At 49.3% G+C, this 19,358-nt stretch overlaps 1 protein-coding gene across 2 annotated transcripts in view; it reads right to left on the bottom strand.

The window, feature by feature from the left end:
* Positions 1-593: 593 nt before the first annotated feature.
* The window catches only part of LOC308645674 (G-protein coupled receptor 183-like), a 31,956-nt gene continuing 13,191 nt past the window's right edge, over positions 594-19,358 (bottom strand). The window contains exons 2-3 of one of the 2 annotated variants that reach the window (XM_081287985.1): positions 8,253-8,423; positions 594-2,796 (exon numbers count right to left, since the gene is read on the bottom strand). In XM_081287985.1, coding sequence (XP_081144111.1) covers positions 1,724-2,785 — 1,062 coding nt within the window. In that variant the 5' untranslated portion in view covers positions 2,786-2,796; positions 8,253-8,423 and the 3' untranslated portion in view covers positions 594-1,723. The remainder of the gene's footprint in view (positions 2,797-8,252; positions 8,424-19,358) is intronic. The other variant, XM_081287986.1, reaches the window with a different exon arrangement.

Raw genomic sequence — 19,358 nt, 5'->3', positions numbered from 1 at the left:
ATAACAAAAGATGTTCCTCTGTCACCCTGGATTCCAGGGACTTCAGGAACTCTGTGCCAGGCACCAGGGAAAAAGCCAAGCATCTATTTCTCATATCACAACATCACAGGATGAGACATTGTCCACTCAAAAGCACATGAAAGAGGGGCTGGGGATGTGGCTCAAGCGGTAGCGCGCTCGCCTGGCATGCGTGCGGCCCGGGTTCGATTCTCAGCACCACATACCAACAAAGATGTTGTGTCCGCCGAGAACTAAAAAAAATAAATATTAAAAATTCTCTCTCTCTCTCTCTCTCTCACTCTCTCTTTAAAAAAAAAAAAGCACATGAAAGAGACTTAATTGTCTAAAATGTGGTCCAAAACTTCAAGATGCACAGAACAGACTTCCAGGACCAGAAGGGAATTCCAGGGTGACACTGACTGGAAGACTCACAGAGGACCCTGTTGGAACCCTGAGCATTGGAGGGACAGAAGGGCAAGTGAGGGGCTGTCCAGGAGAGGGGACGTCCATGCTGGCAATGAACAGGAAGGACTGGGGCCTGGAGCTGAAATAGACATCCGCACTGACCATGGCTGGGAGGAACATAGCTTTATTATACAAAAAGCAAAGTTGACCAAGTAAAAATGCTCTGGGAACTGTTTTAGACTCATGAGGTTGCAATGAAGTTTGAGAAGATCTAACAGGAACAACACATATATAGATGAGTCCAGCCCGACACACACGAAACAAATGTGAAACAACTACGTCTGCTTCCATGGCTTCTTCCCTTTGCCCCACGTGGTTCCCAGTCACGTAAGCAATACATGAGGTTTTGTCCTTGAACCACAGCTGAACCATGCAAAAGAAATCACAAGGTCCTTTACCAGGGGCTGCACTCCCTGGCCTCTGCAGGGGTGCCCCGCTGACACCCCTCGGACCTCCTCCCTGTTCCTCTGACTTCTGCAGAACAGCCTGGGCATTTAGTAAATGTTAGCTCCAAATGTTTAGAAGTTCTGGGGGGAGACAGAAGATGCTTTTGCTCTTTATAACACTTCACCTCCCCAAATCTGAAACATTCTACATTGTTGACCTAGAACTCAGCCCATTCTTTCACTCTTGCCTGTGTTTACTATGGAAACACTCTTTTCTTAGAAAAAAGCCATGTATGTTGTCAAAGGTCTAGGAGCTCCGCTGTCAGTCCCTAGAGAGCATGAGAGGCACATTCTTCCCCAGGCTGATGCAGTTTAAGCTTCAGAGCACCTCACTTATGGTCCCATCCAAGATCCTGGAACTAATTTGTACTAATCTGAAAATCTGAAATCCAAAATGCTCCAAAAATCTGAAACTTTTTGAGTGCCATACAATGCTACAAGTAGAAAATTTCACACCATGAAGCTTCATTTCATGCATAAAATTATTTAAAATGGTGGAGAAAGCTACCTTCAGGCTATCTATATAATTGTATATGAAACATACATGAGTTTTATGTTTAGATTTGGGTCCCATCTCCAAGATATTTCATGTATCTGCAAATGTTCCAAAAAAAAAAATCCAAAATCTGAAACACTTCTGGACCCAAGCATTTCAAATAAGGAGTACTCAACCTGTATTTCTTATTTTGCATTATTTTTTTAAAGAGTCTACCTACCCCCACCCCACCATTAAAAAAAAAAAAAACTTGTGTAAGCTTCAGGCCTATAAGAGCTGGCACCTGCTCTATACAGGTCATCCAGCCAGTTTCAGGTTAGACTTGGTTCTCCAATATGGTGACAGAGCCTCCAGTCTGTGTTTCTGAGGATGCTCTTCCTGGGGAGGAGGAGGAGAAGGAGGAAGAAGAGGATGCTCTGAGTTTCAAAATGCCAAGAAGCCATTTCCTGTAACGTGTAGAGGCAAAGAAATAAATGATGGGGTCAATGCCACAGTTCACATTCATGAAGGACACGGTGACCTGAAGAGCCAGCGTGAAAGCCCTCTGCTCAGCACAGGATGGCGGTCCCAGCATCTCTCTCACCATGAACTGCATGACGTTGAGATGGTAGGGGCTGAAGCACAGGACCACAGCCACTAGCACCACCAGCGTGAGCAGGCAGGCCCTCCGGGGATGCCCCTTCTCGCTGGCCAGGGGGTTCTCCCGGGCTGTGCTGCATAGCTTCAAGGCGATCTTCACATAACAGAACAGTATGATCACCACCGGCATGCAGAAGCTTATAGCACAGGCCGCTAGGACCATGACGGGCAGCCCAAGGATGGGCTCCACGCTGACATACTCCATGCAGGTCAGCTTGCCTGCCATGGGCTTGGCCATAGGGGTCAGGAGCAAGGGTACATTCTGCAGAAGTGCCAAGACCCAGACGGCCACACAGGTGAGCTTGGCCCGACCAGTGCTGCGGAGCCGCTGGCTCTGATGGGTACAGACCACTGCCAGGTACCGGTCTACACTCACGCAGGTCATGAGGTAGACCCCCCCATAGGTGTTCAAGTACATTATGAACGCCGTCAGCCTGCAAAGCCCATCCCCAAACGGCCAGCTGAAGTCCAGCACGTAATAGGTGATCTTCCCTGGTAGGGCCAAGGAGAACAGGAGGTCAGACACAGCCAGGTGGACCAAGTAGACACCTGTTGAGTTGATCTTCTTGTCCTTTTGACAGGCAAGGCAAAGGACAAGGATGTTTCCCAGGGCGCTGAAGACCAAGAGGACTGTGTAGAACAGAGAGAGCGCCACACTGGCCCCCCGGGGTGGGAGGTGAGGAAGGCAGGAGTTGGCACTGTAGGGCAGACTGCTTGGGTCAGCCATGTCTGAAGCCATCTCAGAGATCGCTGCAGAGACAAAAAAAAAAAAAAAAAAAAAAAAGAAAGAAAGAAAAAGAAAAGAAAAAATGTGTAATATCGTACCTGTAGAGTTATGCCCCTGGAATAGTGATAATGGATACTTTTATCAGGGCAACATGCCCATGGAAAACGATTGGAGTATGAGAGTTTTAACCCAATCAGTGCATTAATCCCCTGACTAACTGGAGGCAGGGGGTTGTGGCTGGAGGAGGGGGTCCCTGGGGGTGTGCCTTTGGGGTTTATATTTTGGCCTTGTTGAATGCAGTGCTCTCTCTCCCTCTCCCCCTCCCCCTCCTTCTTCCCCTCCCCTTCCCCCCTTTCTGTCCCCCACCCCATTCCTGGTGCCATGTCCCTAGCTGCTTTCCTCCACCAGGATGTTCTGTCTCACCTCAGGCCCCACAGAATGGAGACAGCTGTCTATTGACTAAGACCTCTAAAACCATGAGCTCAAGATAAACTTTTCCTTCTCTAAATCTGTTCTTGTTGGGTCTTTAGCTCACAGCAGCAAAAAAGCTGACAAAAACACCATATAACAAATCACCCCCCAAATAGTAGCTTAAGATACATTTTATGGCCTTCTTGGGTTTTGTGGGCCTGGGTGCTGGAGAGGGCACAGTGAGAATGGCCCTCCTGGCTCCCCCATGTTGAGAATCTCAGGTGAGAAGACAGAAGCTGGGAGTTGCTGGAATCGTCCAGGGTGGACTTCAGTCCCATGTGAGGTGGTTGGTGCACAAGGCTGGCTGGAAGCTCCACTGGGGCTACAACCAAAGCAGCTGCCCACGGCCTGTCCACGAGACCTGGGCTTTCTCCGCACGGCAGCTGCAGATAATTAGACTTCTTACCTACAACTTGAGGCCCCCCAAAATGGTGGAAGTTGCACAAATTAACCACCTTTTCTGCATTGGATATGTTGACATCTCTGGGTCTTGCTGACCGTGAAGGGACCAACCCTCTCAGGTCAGCCAATTCCTAGAGCTAGTCCGACTTGCCCATGAGCACACTCATCCAGAGCAAAACTCAGGGCCCTTCCCATCAACCACTTCCTTTTTCAAACTCTCGCCCTTTAGGCCAGGTACCCAACAACTAGGGACAGCACCCGTGGTATGAACTCAGAGCCCGCTGAAATGATTCAAACTAACCAATCCTAAGCCTGCTTACCCAGGAAACCACAAGAAATGACTGTTGCTCACATTCTCCCTCTGCTCCCTCTGCCACCTGACCACCTGGTACTTCCCCATGTGACCCAGCATGGCATGGCATGCCCTCTCCTCCTGGGGGCTGTAAGCAACCAATTTTTTGTAAAGGCAATTGTCTGCTGATCTGTTGGCCTTATTGAACCTCAAAATTTCTATGACATACTCTCTTAAAACACCGGGTCACTTTTCCTCATCTAGCCTGTGAAGTGTCACTTCATCACTTTCACCACCTTCTATCAGTATAGGAAGTCACGGTCCACCCCAATTCCAGGGCAGGGAAAAATCACCCCCATCTCTAACAGAACACATACACATGAAACTGTGTACACATTTTTAAAAGAACAGATCGAGGATTTTCACCAAGTGGCACCCAGATTGGGAATCACAACCCCATCAGCCTCCTGGAGCTCTCCCGAGCCCCCCCAACCTCTATCCCCACCCCAGGTTAACCCCTCTCCTACCTCCTACATCACAACTTGGTCTTGCCTGCCATTGGACTTTTGCATAATAAAATCACACCACATGCTAGGATATAGCTCAGCTTGCATCACATGCACAAGGCCCTGGGTTCAATCCCCAGCACCACAAAAAAAAAAAAAAAAAAATACACAACATATTGTTTCTCAGGCTTAATGATGGTTTGTGAGTTTCACCCATATTGTTGGGTGTGACCGTACTTTGTTGCAGAATGGGCCTTGAATTATATGAATGCAGCACCAGAGATGAATCCTTTCTGCTGTTGATGAACAGGGAAGTTGGTTCCAATTTGGGGACAATTAGGTACAGTGCTGCTATGCATGTTAAATGTGTGCATTTTGCTGAGCATTTAGCTCAGAGTAGAACTACTGAGGCACAGGTTCTGCTCATGTCTAATTTTAATAGGTTACACCAGTCAGTTTGTCAGAGTGGTTATTCTCAATGCCCCTATGGTGACTGAACCCTGGCTGCTCACTTGGCCTCGTGAGTCTTTTTCCAGGTTGGCCATGGTGAATGTGGGGGGGGGGGGTCTCGGGGATTTAGCAGGCATTTCTCGGATCACTTCTGATGTTGAGCACTTCTCACCTGCTCATTGGCCATGCGTGTCTTTTTTTTTTAATAGTGCCTGTGTGGCACGGAACATGGAGTCTAGTAGATTTTTTTTTTCTTGCAAATTCAAAGAATGGGATTCACAGACAGCAGCCAGTAAACACAAAATATAAGAATTTAATAAAGCAAATGAAGCAAAGCTGCCGCCTCTGGGGGGGGACCCAAGAGGGTTGCCAGTAAGGACTCTTGTCCAGGGGCTTTTGTGGATCTGTGGTTGGGGGAAGTCAGCCCCTGGCCCAAGCCTGGGTAAGCGCTCATGTCCGTGAGGCATTCACTCAGCCTTTAGTCCAGTCAAAGTATTGATCCGGCGTTTTCCTTCTTTGGAAAGGCAGTGGACTCCAGGTCACGTATGTCCCAGTTTAAAAATAACCTTTTTGTAAGTTTCTCAGCAAAACCCAGCAGCTGCTGTTTGTGCTCTGCTGCCAAGGAAGTTGCTCGGGGGGCTATTTCCCTATCTGCCTAGGCCTCTCTCTTCCTCCTGACCTCACCTGTACAAATATGTTGTCCCTTTCCTATGGGTCGTCTGTCTCAGCTTGTACGCCTTTTCCTATTTCCTCTTTCAAACCCATTGTTCCCAGTCTCAGTGGGCCTCACCTCCATTTCTCCCAGCTCCATCAGGATCATCCTGCCATCCTCAGTTCCCAGACTGAAGGAGGCAGAGCTGGGCTGGGTCTCCTCAAGGCTCTTCCTGTAGCGAGTCAGAGCTATGTGATTGTCCCTGTAGTACACTGAGGTGCAAAGAGGGTGTGTGGCCCTCCCAGGGCCCAAGGCAGTCTTTCCCAAAGTCCTTGCTGGAAATTCTGAGCTCAGAGATTTAATTCTGCTCAGTACCTTGGGAGGAACAGCCCCAGAATGATCTCCTGCCTTCCCTGGAAAAGCTAGCCTGCAGGAGCCATTCCCTAGGACAAACGCTGCTGTCCTCCAGCTCTGCCTGCAGTCCCCAGAGCCCTGCCGGAAGAAAGGCAAGTAGGGGAAGTGGACGTGGAGCTGCTCTCTCCTCCCTGTGGGCCAGCCCCAAACCCCCAAACTCTCCCCGCCCTTACACACACACACACACACACACACTCTCTCTCTCTCTCACACACACACACACACACACACATACACTCACACACACACACACACTCACACACTCACACTCACACACACACTCACACACTCACACATGTGCATGCACAGACGCGCTCCTGGACCAAACTCCCGTCAGACACCAAGCCCACTTCTTGACTAGGTCTCCACTTTGGGCTTCCAAGCCATTCCTGCAGGGCCAGCATCACCCAGCCTTGGAGAGAATTCTACTCAGTCCCCACCCTGAAAATCTGACCACCTCAATATCTGGCAAATTCTTTACCCCACTCTCCACATCTGGGCACCGTGGCCTGCCTTTAGCAAGAATCCTGCCAGGACATTTTAGCAAGAACTCCACCTCGACTGCATGTTTCCTTTTTGGTATTTCCCCCTCCGCGGCCCCCCACCTACTCCCTGGCTGTACACTCCCACTTGTCCAGGCTGTGTTTGGAATTCAGCTCGGCTCTACCTATACCCAGGTCTCTTCTCCCCTAAGCAATAGTTTCTAATGAAATCTGTTTCTACCACTCTTAACTACTGTCTAGCTCTGTTTTCTTTAGTCACACACACTGTCACCCTGTGTAGATGTGCACTGGGAGTCCCAGGGAAGGGCAGGCTAACAGTGTCCCCAGTGAAGTGACCACTTCAGAGTAAACTCCTCCAGGACAGGACCCAGCACCAGCGCTCACCACCCTCTGAAGAGTAGGCCATTCGCTCTGACCCAAGAGGAGGCTCCTCTTCCCTTCCCTCCCTACCCATCCTGCCTCAAGCCCTGCTGAGCTGCAGGACCCAGCAAGATCGGGGTGGGACGCACAGGGAGGGCACTTCTGAGCCTGAGCCAGGCAAGGCAAGCCCACAAAGAGCAAGTTCAGCTCAGGACAGTCCCAGCCACGGGTCCATGCACCTTCTAGAGCCAACCTGAGCAGGATGCCTGTTGGGAATTTGTGAGTCTGTTTCTTGACTTGTTCAGGGCTCACAGGGCAAAGGGTTGGGACTGGCTCCCAAGCACAGGACACATCACCTCCCAGCCTCAGCCCTGCCAGGTCCTCAGTGCACTCAGTACCACCCCTGCTTCCTCAGCCTGGCGTGCCTCTGTCCCCTTCACTGCCACTCACTGCGTCCCCTGGAGCCTGCTAAGTGCCCCTCCCCCCACCTCCGCAGCATGCATGGAGCCCGCGCCCTTGGTGCTGACTTGGCCCTTGCTGGGGACTCCGTGCAGTCATCACACGTCGGCCCCCAGCAGACCTGAGCCCCTGACGCACTGTCCTGATCCTCTTCCTTTCCTTTGTATTTGGCACAAAGCCCGTACTCAGGATGTTGGCCCTGCTGGAGGCCACAGACGTCATACCCAAGGAGGAGTGGGTGGGGTTGTCACGGCAGCCGTGGTCTAGGGAGGTTGGCAAGGACTAGACAGCACATGAACCTAAAACAGGGGCCACCAAGCTCATGAGCCCCAAGAGCTCATCTGCCCTCCCAGCTATTGTCTCCTGACCTTCACTCATTGACACTGGTACAAACGTCAGAAAGTGAGGTGCTAAGTGACCAACTCCAGCCCAGGTATTGGATTTTGTGTCATAGACTCCTGCCCCACACTGGCCAGAGGTGGTTCCTCAGCCCCTCTTTGCATCCCCTGCCCTAGGTCCTCTCCCTAGGAGCACAAAACGTCCTGCTCCCCTAAACATCTCCTCCGCTCTTAGGAAAGGACCTAATGTTGGTCACTCATGCCTTAAAGCTAAGTGAGCCTCTCCATGCTGACCCTTCTCACAAGGTGATCGGCCTTTCCAGAGTCTCAGAGGTGTGACAGAGGAGTGCAAGGTACGGTTCAGTTCTGTTCGGGAGAATCAGTTTGTGCAACCGCATAGGGGCTTCCAAAAGGCCTCTGAAATGTACCCCCCCCCCAGGGCACAACCCGTGAGCCAGCCCAGTCCTATCAGCAGGTTTCACTCATGACCTGAAGCTGGCTCAGGCCTGACCTGTCTTGCCCAGAGGGGAATAGCAGGGATCCCAGGGAGCAGGGAAAGTGACAGCTACTCTAGCCACAGACATGGGGCAGGGGCCCTTCTCATGCTCTGAGAAGGCTCCAGGTCGACTCACCTCACTCACCAAGGGCAATCAAAGCACAGGAGGCCAGCAGAGCCCTGTCCCACGGCCAGCTGCTGTCCACGGGGTCCACAGAGCCTGGAAGGGTGCCCGCGCGCTCCTTCCTCAGCAGAAATTGACTCAGTTCAGGACACTAGACTCTACACTCTTCCTCCCTTCACCGCTCTGCTGGAAAAAAAAGAAAAGAAAAAAGAAACCCCTAGGGTATCAACCAAGGTGATCTCCCTGCCACAGGATGCTCGCCCCACCTTGAGGCCCCAGCTGAACCAGGCCCTGTACAAGGGAGGAGAAAAGTCACCCAGGAGGCCCGTTTCCTCTCTGTTCTATTTCTGTGTCCCCCCACAGGCTAGGATTCAGACCACAGATATGGCGATCAAACTACAAGCATCAGGGAATTTGAAAGAAGCCACTATGTCTGCCCCAACTGGGACCGATGAGCCAGGTAAAGTAAGAAGGGGCATCTGGGGACCCACATGTGCTCAGCTCCAAGGAGGCAAGTGGAGGGTCGGCAGCCCTGGCTCTGGACTTCCTGGGGTTTATGATCCAGGCAAACAGCCTTGATGGAGTCTGGAGGTGCATTTGCAGCTCAGGAAAATGGAGAGTGCATTGGCTGCTTTGCAAAGTAAGCCCGGCTGATCCCCAGTGGGGAAAGGCCAGGGATGGTGGCTGCCCCAGCACCCCTTTTCACTTCCTCCCATTTTCCAGAGAATGCTTTCCCCCACCACGCAGCTGCCTAGTAAATGAGGCATCTGCACATGTTTGATAAAGCCTATGCCTCAATCAAGAATGGCCGTCGTTGAGCTGTGAGCACACCTATTTCTTCCAAGGCTTTCTCTGACTCTGTATGAGGCCTGAGTCTTTCAGCCACTGACTCTCCCCACTGGTCTGAAATGGGTGCTGCCCCTCCACTGTGACTGCGGGAAGGGCCACCACATGCCTCTTTCCCCCAGACTAAGCCTCAGCACACCCCACTGGCTGGCCTCCTACTGACAGAGGCTGTGTGACCAATTTTTCCCATATGTACATTTCGCCCTGAAAGACATCCCCCCAAACTCCAGGTCTGTTGGAGATAGATTAGCAAGTCCTGTCTTACTGTAAACTTTTGCCACAAATTTTCACTCCGACCAACCCAGAAGGAAGAGCCGAAGCAATTTTTGGAGATGCCTGACCAAAACTCAGATCATGAGCCTTTGGGGAAGCATCCTTTATGTCCTTAAGGCATTTAGGATTCTACTGTTTGAAGGAAGACCCAGAAGGACAGGGAATTAAGAATGTCCCCTGACCCTGGATTTATTTGTAATTCATCCAGAAGGCCTCTACTGCCTGGCAACTGTGAGCCAGGCACGTGATCTAAGTTCACGGGCGTGCACCATTGGCAAACCCTCAGGGGCCTCACTATGTCCACGGACACTAGTGAGTGTCAACCTAAAAAGCCAGTCTAGCCACCACTCTGAGTATGAGAACAAAGAATTTATTAAAACCAAAATGAGGATGGCCACCTGGAGAGAAAATGCAAATTCTACTTGGCCCAAAACAAGTCTCCCCAAATGGCACCCAAGAGGTCTGAGTTTGTACAGATTAAAAAAAGAACAAGGAGTTTGCAGCAAACCCTTTGTTACAATCTTGTTGGTTGACCAGAATAGCACAGGATGCTCGTTGTTCTCTCACGTTATGTAACCTAGGCAAGAGTCACACTAAGCAGGAAATGCATTTGGCTACTGTCATTTTTACCATATTATTGGCATCAGGGCGTCCATAGAAACCTGCCCTGCTGGGTCAGCATGACCCAGGGGACTGGAGTCCCGTGCCTCATGTTTCCTCTGGGCTAAAGAATTTTGTGACCTCATATTTAGGATGTTTTAAAATCCTTTCTCATTTCCCCCTTTTGATCAGAATCACTCTCTGTCAAGCATTGGTGACTGATAGAGGGTCCTCAAGGGACAAGAGCCGAAGGTCCCAGGCGGCTAGAAAGGCTCATTCCTAGGTAGTGGCATCCCATGTAGGAAGGAGAGAGCAGGCTGCAGTTACAAGGCCAGGGCTGAACTGTAGACCCCAACATGGACTCTCAGGTGTGTGGGGTGCAATCACAAACAGGTGACAAATTCTTGACGTGTTCAGTCATTGGGCCCCCATAATTTCTCCCACAGTCCTGAAGCATTGGGATACACAAAAACAATTTAAACAAGGCAAAAGCAGAATGATAATGATAATCCGCAAAAGAATGATCTGAACTCCTGACCTTGGGAGTGCCCCTGCTCCTGAAGACGGCCAGAAGGAGAGCCCAGGTCAGGGGCACTTCCACAGTGTCAGCTTGGACTGTCAGTGACACTGGAGTTTCCCTGCCTCTGCTGGTGGGTGGCGTCTGCATGTGCAGAGTTGCAGCTCTAACTAGTGGGCTGTGCCCTCAGTGTTGCAGCAGACCCCGCGACTCACTGCCAATTTCTTCTTTCTGGGTTCTTGTCTCCCGAATTTGAAGAATGAAATCCACAAAGATGAGTGAATGTAAAAGTAGGATATATTTGAGTGTGATTAGCAATAGAACCCCCACAGGTCAGAGGCAACCAGGTAGGGGTTGCCGCTTGAGTGTGCTAATCTGTGGGTTTATATAGCACTTGGATCAACACAATTGGTCCAGATTTATGCTGATCAAGGTTTGGTATTGGTCAACTCTCATTTTTTTTTAAGAGAAAGGAGGCCAAGCCTCAATTTTATTTTATTTTTTTTTTAGTTGTCACTGGAACTTTATTTTATTTAAATATATGCATTGCTAAGAATCAAAACCAGAGCCTCACACATGGTAGGCAAGTGCTCTACTGCTGAGCCACACCCCCAGCCCCTTTTGGCTGAATCTGAACTTTCATCAGGTCTTCCATTCACTCCCATCCGCGCCCGCCTCCTCCCCCGGCTCCTCAGGAAGTGGAAGGTTGAGATCCTCAGGTTGTGGATGCAGCACTGCCTGGAGTGGATGTCCCCACTGGCTCCGACCAGCCACCATGGGGTAAGAGGCTGGCGTGCCCTGGCCCACCAAGCCTCCCTCAGGCCTGTGCAGCAGGGTGGGCTCTGTGGCCATGCTCGCCGCCTGGCCCCAGCCTGCCTGGGCCACCACTCTGCAGCTCCACCAGGGCTTCACCCTGGTGAAGTGGGGATTAGTGGGCTGAATACGTGGCTCGTGGACAGGGAACCATGTCATCAGTTTGCGATGTCAGCTTGGAGTGGGACTCGCATGGTCGTCAAGCGCAGGAGACACTGCACTCTGCTGTAACTCAAGGACAGAGATTTGGAGGTTGCAGCTGTGGCGATTTTCCTGGTTAAGGCTCTGAAGGAGTGACCAGGTGACGGGGCCAGGGTGCCACCAAGTCCAGTCTAGGGGTACACCTCCCTTTATGGGTCTCAAGTGAGAGCATTGCTTCATTGGGGTGGTCTGATGGATTTGATTAGCTCCTAGGCCTGGTTTCCCAATGTGAGTTTGATAGGCCTGGGCATCCACCCACGAGTTCACAGGTGGTCATTGTTATTAGAATTGTTAGGGGAAAATAGCTCAGCAAGAGACCAAGCACCCCAGGGAGGGTTGGAGAACTCATGTTTATTTACGCCTGCCAACCTGGATGAGCTAGCACTCTGAAGTTCTACCAAATTTCTTTATAAGAGATTTTGACATCATTCTTTAACCAGTACAACACTGGTGGGTTGGAATTCTTGACCTTCATGACCAAAGACTATACAGAAATTTTACGGTAAGCAGTTCACAGGTACAGAACAAGACAGTAAAACACTTGAGAATGTTATCATGAAGTGTCCTTTCCCACAGGCAGCAGTAACTCAAGATGATTTCAGTTTATCTCCCTAAGAGCTATAGTTCTAAGAATAAGCCTACAAGGTTATAGCTGAGGCAACAGTTGATTGGCAAAGTGAGCTAAAATTTATACTAGCTGCCGGGCATGGTGGCCTGTAATCCCAGCCGTTCAGGGACTGAGGCAGGAGGATCACAAGTTCAAAGCCAGCCTCCACAAAAGTGAGGCACTAAGCAACTCAGTGAGACCCTGACTCTAAATAAAACACAAAATAGGGCTGGGGTTGGGACTCAGTGGTCAAGTGCTCCTGAGTTCTATCCCTGGTACCCCCTGCCAAAAAAAAAACAAATTATACTAGCAATTAAGTGACATGGCTACATTTCTAAGGAGTTCACAGGCATCTATCTCTGGCCGTGAAAGCCTGACCCTGGAAGTTTACAAAGCAAGAGAGAGTGGTGGGGCTCCTGGAGATAGCTATTTACAACCCCACAGAGAGGGACCCATGGTTAATTAATTAGGTTCCCTGAAGAGAAGTTGGGGGAGAGCAGTGGGATGGCCACCACAGCATGATTAAGGTATTTATCAACGTGTGCCCTGTGGTTGCGCCAGGCAGATGGTGGCTTTTTCCTTGTACAAACAAGGCGCGGAGTCATTCCGTCTCAGCACCTAAACTTGAGATGGAGTAACTATGGCAAACTACTGCTTTTCAAAATGGAGGATCAAAGGTTTGGGCACAGCCTGAAAATGCTGTTCTACATACCATGGAGTAGCTCAGAGCAGGACTCAGCCCGCCCACCACGCTAGGCAACCCTAAATGTGCATTTTAAAGTGTAACACTTTGCTGAAAGAAGGTAGGAATTTTTACATTTTTAAAGAAACAGGACTTAGCTCTAAATACCACTATTTGCTGAGACAAAGAAGGGTGAAGACCAAGTTGAGAAAATGATAAGAGGTGAGGCTTGTTATGCAGAGATAAATTAATGTCTTTCCCTATTACAAGAGTTAGCTATAGAGAAGAAGTCCCCTTATGAATGGAAATTTCCTTTATAGCTATACATTTATTTTATAAATAGCTAGTTAAAATGCTAGAAAGTTGTCAGTTTAGTTGATGGACATAAGTCCGTCTAGGTACCTGCCCTTTAATGATTAGAGCCAAGAGCATTTCCTTGACTGGCTGGCTTGGGAAAGCATCCTCAGAATTTTTCAAAGCTCTTCTTGTTTTAATTTATCACAGGTTTTAGATTTTTGAGAAGGCACTACAGAAGCTCATGGTAGAAGTCTAAGACTGGGCATCACAATTGCTGGGCTACCTCTAAGTTTAAAAAGGTCTCCCCCTTTAGAGAGAAGGAAAGGTGCATGTTGAACTTCTAAGAGATTCCCACTGAGAAGATGTATCCGTGTAGATGGGACAAGAGAAAAAGAAGCCTAGCAGACTGTGAGGGGGGCCGTGTCACCCACATAGACCAGGCAGGTGAGTCTTTCCACAGTGTCATATTTATTGAATAACAATAAGCTCACAGGCCTTGTCACTTTCGTCAGCTTTAATTCCCCAAAATACTCACGATTCGCTTGGTGTCACAACCGAGGCAATCACAAGTTCTTTTATTCCAATTTTATTCTTAATTGCTAATATCTATGACCTCAAGTCGCGCTCACACTTCATACAATGCTGGGTGTAGGTTTCAGGAAGGCTAAGGCAGGGCTAAGGTGGCCACGGAGTTTCAGGGAGAGCAAGGGCAGAGAGCAGATGCAAATGCAGAACAGTCACTACAGGCGACCAGATGAGACTATGAACCAGCCCAAGAAGAACTTGTTCAGGTCACAGGGCTGTCAGAGCAGAACCCAGGATGTTGGCAGGCCACGTCAAGCAGGGAGATGGAGCTGAGCTGGAGCATCACCTGTTGACCTCCCCGTGCATTCACTGGATGGTCTGATGATGGGTCAGTGTGCACCATGCACCACCACAACCAGTCTTGGGTGCTGCTGCTTTTCTGGTTTCAGCTGAGGGGGTTACAGCAGGTGTGTTGGATAAGCTCAAGGGCCTGGTTTTTCTGATATGAGTTTGAAACACCCATGCGTCCCTGTACCTCTGAGTTAATCTGCTAACTTCACAGGTGATCATTGTTATCAACATAATTTATTTATCCATTTGAGCATTCTGGTTGTGCTGGGCAGATGGTGGATGTCCTCTGGTGCAAACAAGGTGTACAACAGCGTCACAGTTTCTTGGCCAGGAACTGAATCCAGACCACAATGCTGAACACCAAATCCTAAACCCTCGCCCATCCGGGAGCTGCAGTAGCCGCTGCTGTGTGAGAAAGTCTAGTAGCTTTAGAAGATTTTAAGTTCAGAGATGACCTCTGCTAATTTTTGATTTACCATTTGGAGGCAGGCAATCTTTTTCTGACCTACTTTTAGAAGAGTTTATGCATCTTTGAAAAACAAACCTTATCTTTTGTTTGGTTTTAAAACTGAGGGTTTTTTTCCCAATTAAATGTGCAAATATATACCAATTTTAGAATTTCAAAAGATCTCGCCTCTTGGCTTTGGAGTTTAGCTGCATAGTGTTATATGTAAAGCCAGCTGGAGGTGTTAAGCGAAGACTCAGCCTTTGATGAGAGACTCCCCATAATTTACAGTCCTATGAGGTGTGACCCACTGGGACAGAGTGTCAGGTCAGGGGTGCTGCTGCTGAGCCTTATTTCTCATGGAATCACCTGTGAGTCACTGTGGGAGGCCAACCTTACGGGTGACTGAGTTACACTCCCCAGCTGGGTGCTGAGGCGCTCAGTCACAGAAATGGGTGTGTCTTGCTACAGCCCCATGGGTGAAGCTATGCTCACCTGTTCCTTTGTAATATAACCCCTTGCCCTGTTTAGGATAGAGTCTTCCATGGACGTGCCCTGTGTGTGTCCCCTCCTCTTACTGTGCCCTTGGGTGTGGCCTACCCAGGTGTCAGTCAACCTGCTGACAGTGGACATCATGAAAATAGACTCAGCCCCCTGAAACCTGACCCTTTGCCTCATTTGAATAGCTTCTCTCAATAAAAGGGGTCAGCGCGTGCTCTCTCTCTCTCTCTTTCTGCGGACCCTTAAGGTCAGAGGAGCCGTCACAGCAACCCCAAAGAAAAAGGTATTTGTGTCTCTTGTATGGTTATTTCGTGCGGGCCAGTTAGCCCTGTTTAACTAGAGTGGCCCCTGAGCCTTTTAGTCTCGAGAACAGAAACCCGGCAAATCACTTTTGTCCTTTGATGTGTCTTGGAAACATGATCATCTTAAGTAAAGCAGGGTGCTCAGGGTGCTGGGTGACTAGCCCTTGCCGGTAATCCCAGCAGCTCGGGATTACAGAAGAATCACGAGTTCAAAGCCAGCCTCAGTAATGGCGAGGTGCTAAGCAACTCAGTGAGACCCTGTCTCTAAATAAAATACAAAACAGGGCTGGAGATGTGGCTCAGTGGCCAAGTGCCCCTGAGTTCAGTCCCCAGTACCAAAATAATAATAATAATAATAATAATAATAATGATGATGATGATGATGATGATGATGATGATGATGTTTTGCTGGTGGCCGTCCCTATGAGATCATTGCCTGACACCAATGTCCTGACGCTGCCACTGCACTGCTGAGGTGCTACTTGTCTAGAGCGCCCTCTCATCCTGGAGGGAGCAGTCTGTCTGTCACACACACACACCACTTCCTAGCAAGATTGCACTCACGTGTTTTCACTGGGTCAGGCTTAACAGCTAGCTTGGTCACAGTCAAGGGAGATCCAAAACACAACGCAAAACAGCAACTGCAGTTCACAATTGCACTAAATCAATCAAGACAAAGACTTTAGACCCTTAATGGTGAGCAACCCTGCCCTCATCTGAGACCTGACCTAGAATCGGCCAAAACAGCACTCCTTCATCTGTGACCTGAGCCTTCTGCAGAGGAAGGTAGAAAATAGTAACCTTGCTTAGAGATAGAACCCTGCTCCTAATTCTCACGTAGAGTCAGAAAACAGCTCAAATAATGCACAGTCTCAAACAAAAATGTGGGAAACTTGGGATCCTGAGAGGACTCACCCCAGCTTCCAGCTAAACCCCTAGCATCTGAGAACACAATGGGTTTGATTTCTGGTAACATGGGCTGAGTTCAGAGAGAGCCACCTGGAAAAGCCTCAAGAGTCACTTTGGGTTTCCTTCATGGTCACCAAAAATGTCAACTTTTAGACAAGTTGAAAGACGCTTGAGTGAGAATAGATTTTATATGAGCTCAACTAAAGATTATGACCCCAAAAGAAGACACAAACTCTAGTTGCCCAGAGTAAGTGCTCCTGAAAAGGCATCTTAAGGGTCTAGGTGTTAGTCAGCTTCCTGTTGCTGTAACAAAATACCTAAGATGGTCAGCTTAAAAAGAAGAAAAGTGGGGGCTGGGGTTGTGGCTCAGCAGTAGAGCACTTGCCTTGCACGTGTGGGACCCTGGGTTCAATCCTCAGCACCACATATAAATAAATAAACAAAATAAAGATATTGTGTCCATGTATAACTAAAAAAAAAAAGGTTTATTTGGATTCACAGTTTGAGAGGTTTCAGTTTATGGTCAGTTGAACTAATTCCTTTGGACCTGTGGCAAAGCAGGACATCATAATGGGAACACATGGTGGAAGAAGCCTGTTTACCTCATGGCCAGGAAAAAGGGAAATAGGAGAGGGCTTCGGTCTCAATAGCCCCCTTTCAGGCATGCTCCCACTTACCTCACTTCCCTCCAGTGAGCCATGCCTCCGAAAAGTTCCACTCCTCCCAACAATGCCAGGCATGGGCAACCAGGCCTCTACCACACAGGCCTCTGTGAAAACACTTATCCAGACTACAGAACCGGATTTTTATAGATTAATAAAAAAATAAATAAGAATAAGAAGGAGGTGTCGCCGGGTGTGGTGCAGGCCTATAGGTGCAGGCCTAGGGTCCCAGCAACCCAGGAGGCTAAGGCAGGAGGATTGCAAGTTCAAGGCTGGCCTCAGCAACTCAGCAAGGGCCTGAGCAACTTAGTGAGACCCTGTCTCAAAATAAAACATTAAAAAGCCTGGGGGTGTAGCTCAGTGGTAAAGCCCCCCCCCCCAGAATAAATCCCGCCAGAAGAAGGAGGGGGCAGAAAACGGGTAGTTCCAATTGCCTGGGTGGAAAAGAATAGCTCAGGACGTTGGTCGCTTCAGTTACACATACCTGGCTGTTGCCTCACAGGGGAAAGCTCTTAGGGGTTATCTGTATTCATGACATCAAGGTGTCCACGGGGACCTGCTGTACCGGGTCAGAGTGAACCAGGTGACTGGTCTCAGGCCCCATGTTTTGAAAGACCTAAGCAATCTCATTCTACTTGAGACCTCATTTTGCTCTGAAACTTAACCTCTGACCTACTGCAGTCCTAAAGTCAGGAAAATACCACAGAAAAGCTCTGTGGAAACATTTTGCGGCAAAGCCGCAGATGGTGATCACCTAAGAGAGGCCAAGATATGGAAATATCTGAAATTCCAGATGGCCCCCACCTAGGTGTGGTGACCAGTATCTAAACTAGAAGCCCTGCAGCTTGGCACGTATCCCCCTTGAGACACCCTCACGGTTTAAACCAATCAATTTTAAGTGCGTCAACCCCTTGAACTAACCAATAATCCTTTCCAGATTCTTTCCTGCCACTTGATGCGCTAATCATGTTTTAGAGTTGTTATTTGATTTTCCCGCGGTGTGTGATGATTTGCTAGGAGATGCTATGATGTATGTGGGGGTCCCTGCCTTCTCCAAAGAATGTATAAAACTGCTGCAAACCCTGGGCTCGGGGCCTCTCAGTGTCACCAGTTGCTGTGTGTGTGCGCAGAGGACGAAGCTAGCTCGCAATAAACACCTCTTTGCTGCTTACATCGATCTTGGTCTCTGGTGGTCTTTGGGGGTCCTAAATTCGAGCATAACATATGGGGATTCATCCGGGATCCCCCTAATAAGCCTACCCAAACACCCCGATCAAGAGGTGATGAAAACCCGGCCGGTAAGTAAAGGCATTGCCGATCTGTAAGTTTCTGTACTCTGGTTGCCTGCAGGTTCTGTGTTGTGTGGTCGGCAAAAGGTCCAGGTGGACGCACGGAAGGGCAGTCAACTGGGTTTGTGGGAGATGTCTCCAGCCCCTTTCTGGGTTCTGAGTGCATTGCCTTTAGTAAAGTATTTTGTGAAGTGTTGAGTAAAGTATTTTGTAACTGACAGTTCCTCCATTCGCCTCTGCTTTTAGTTTCTGGGTAGCAATCCACACCGCATTGCGAATTCTGTGGCCAAGCTGCGAATTTTGTGTTACCTGCGTTTGTATTGTCCTATCCGCCTCCCCTCAACACCCTGGCAAGGGAACTAATCCCCCTCAGAATTATTACAGGTCGTAGGCCACCAGGGGAGTCGGGCAGCGGAAGATCTACTCTGCCTTCTGAAATCCTCTTTGAAACGGCCTCAGGGTGCTCACAGTCAACATTTGCTGTCTGTCTGTCTGTCTGTGTTACAATCTTGATTTTGTTAATAATCATAGCTGTTTTCTCTTCACCTAGACAAGGGACAAACTCAGACTACTCCTTTGACTGTACTGACTGACCATTTTACAGACGTTAGGGAAAGAGGGCGTAATTTGGGAATAGAGATAAAGAAAAGAAAGCTAATAACTCTCTGTTCTGTCGAGTGGCCCACCTTTGGTGTAGGGTGGCCACCAGAGGGGACCTTTGCAAAAGTGCACTCCTGTAAGTAAAGAATGTGATTTTTCGCCTGAAAAAAGAGGGATATCCAGATCAGATTCCTTATATCTTAGTGTGGATGGACTTACTCAAGGACCCCCCTAATTGGCTAACTCCCTTTTTACATGTGGCACATGAGGCCGACATTTTTGTGGCAAAAGAGGTCGATCCTGGGCCACAAACCCTGGGACCTACCCGACCGTCAGCCCCCCTATATCCAGTCCTCCAAGGGGGTGACGACCCACTTCTCTCGGAATCCGAGTCCCCTCCCTATGTGGACCCCACTAACCAGCCGGATGAGGGGGTTGCAGGGGGAGGAGCAATAAGAGCAGATGGGGCACTGGAAGGACCAGCAGGGGGAACCCAAGGGCGAGCCCAACGGGCCCTGTCCCCTGCTCAATCTCTTGATACCACCGTGGTCTTGCCCCTCAGGGAGATAGGGCCCTTGACGAGGCCGGGAACCCTAGACTTCGGTACTGGCCCTTCTCCTCTAGGGATTTCTACAATTGATAGAATCCAACCCCCCCTTACTCTGACAACCCAAAGAGTTTAACCTCTCTCCTGGACA

This window comes from Spermophilus citellus (genome assembly GCF_964194105.1).
Source record: "Spermophilus citellus genome assembly, chromosome: 1".
In the NCBI taxonomy this organism is placed as follows: Eukaryota; Metazoa; Chordata; class Mammalia; order Rodentia; family Sciuridae; genus Spermophilus; species Spermophilus citellus.
Note: the sequence above shows the minus strand (reverse complement) of the source record. Positions and strands in the feature narration are given on the sequence as shown.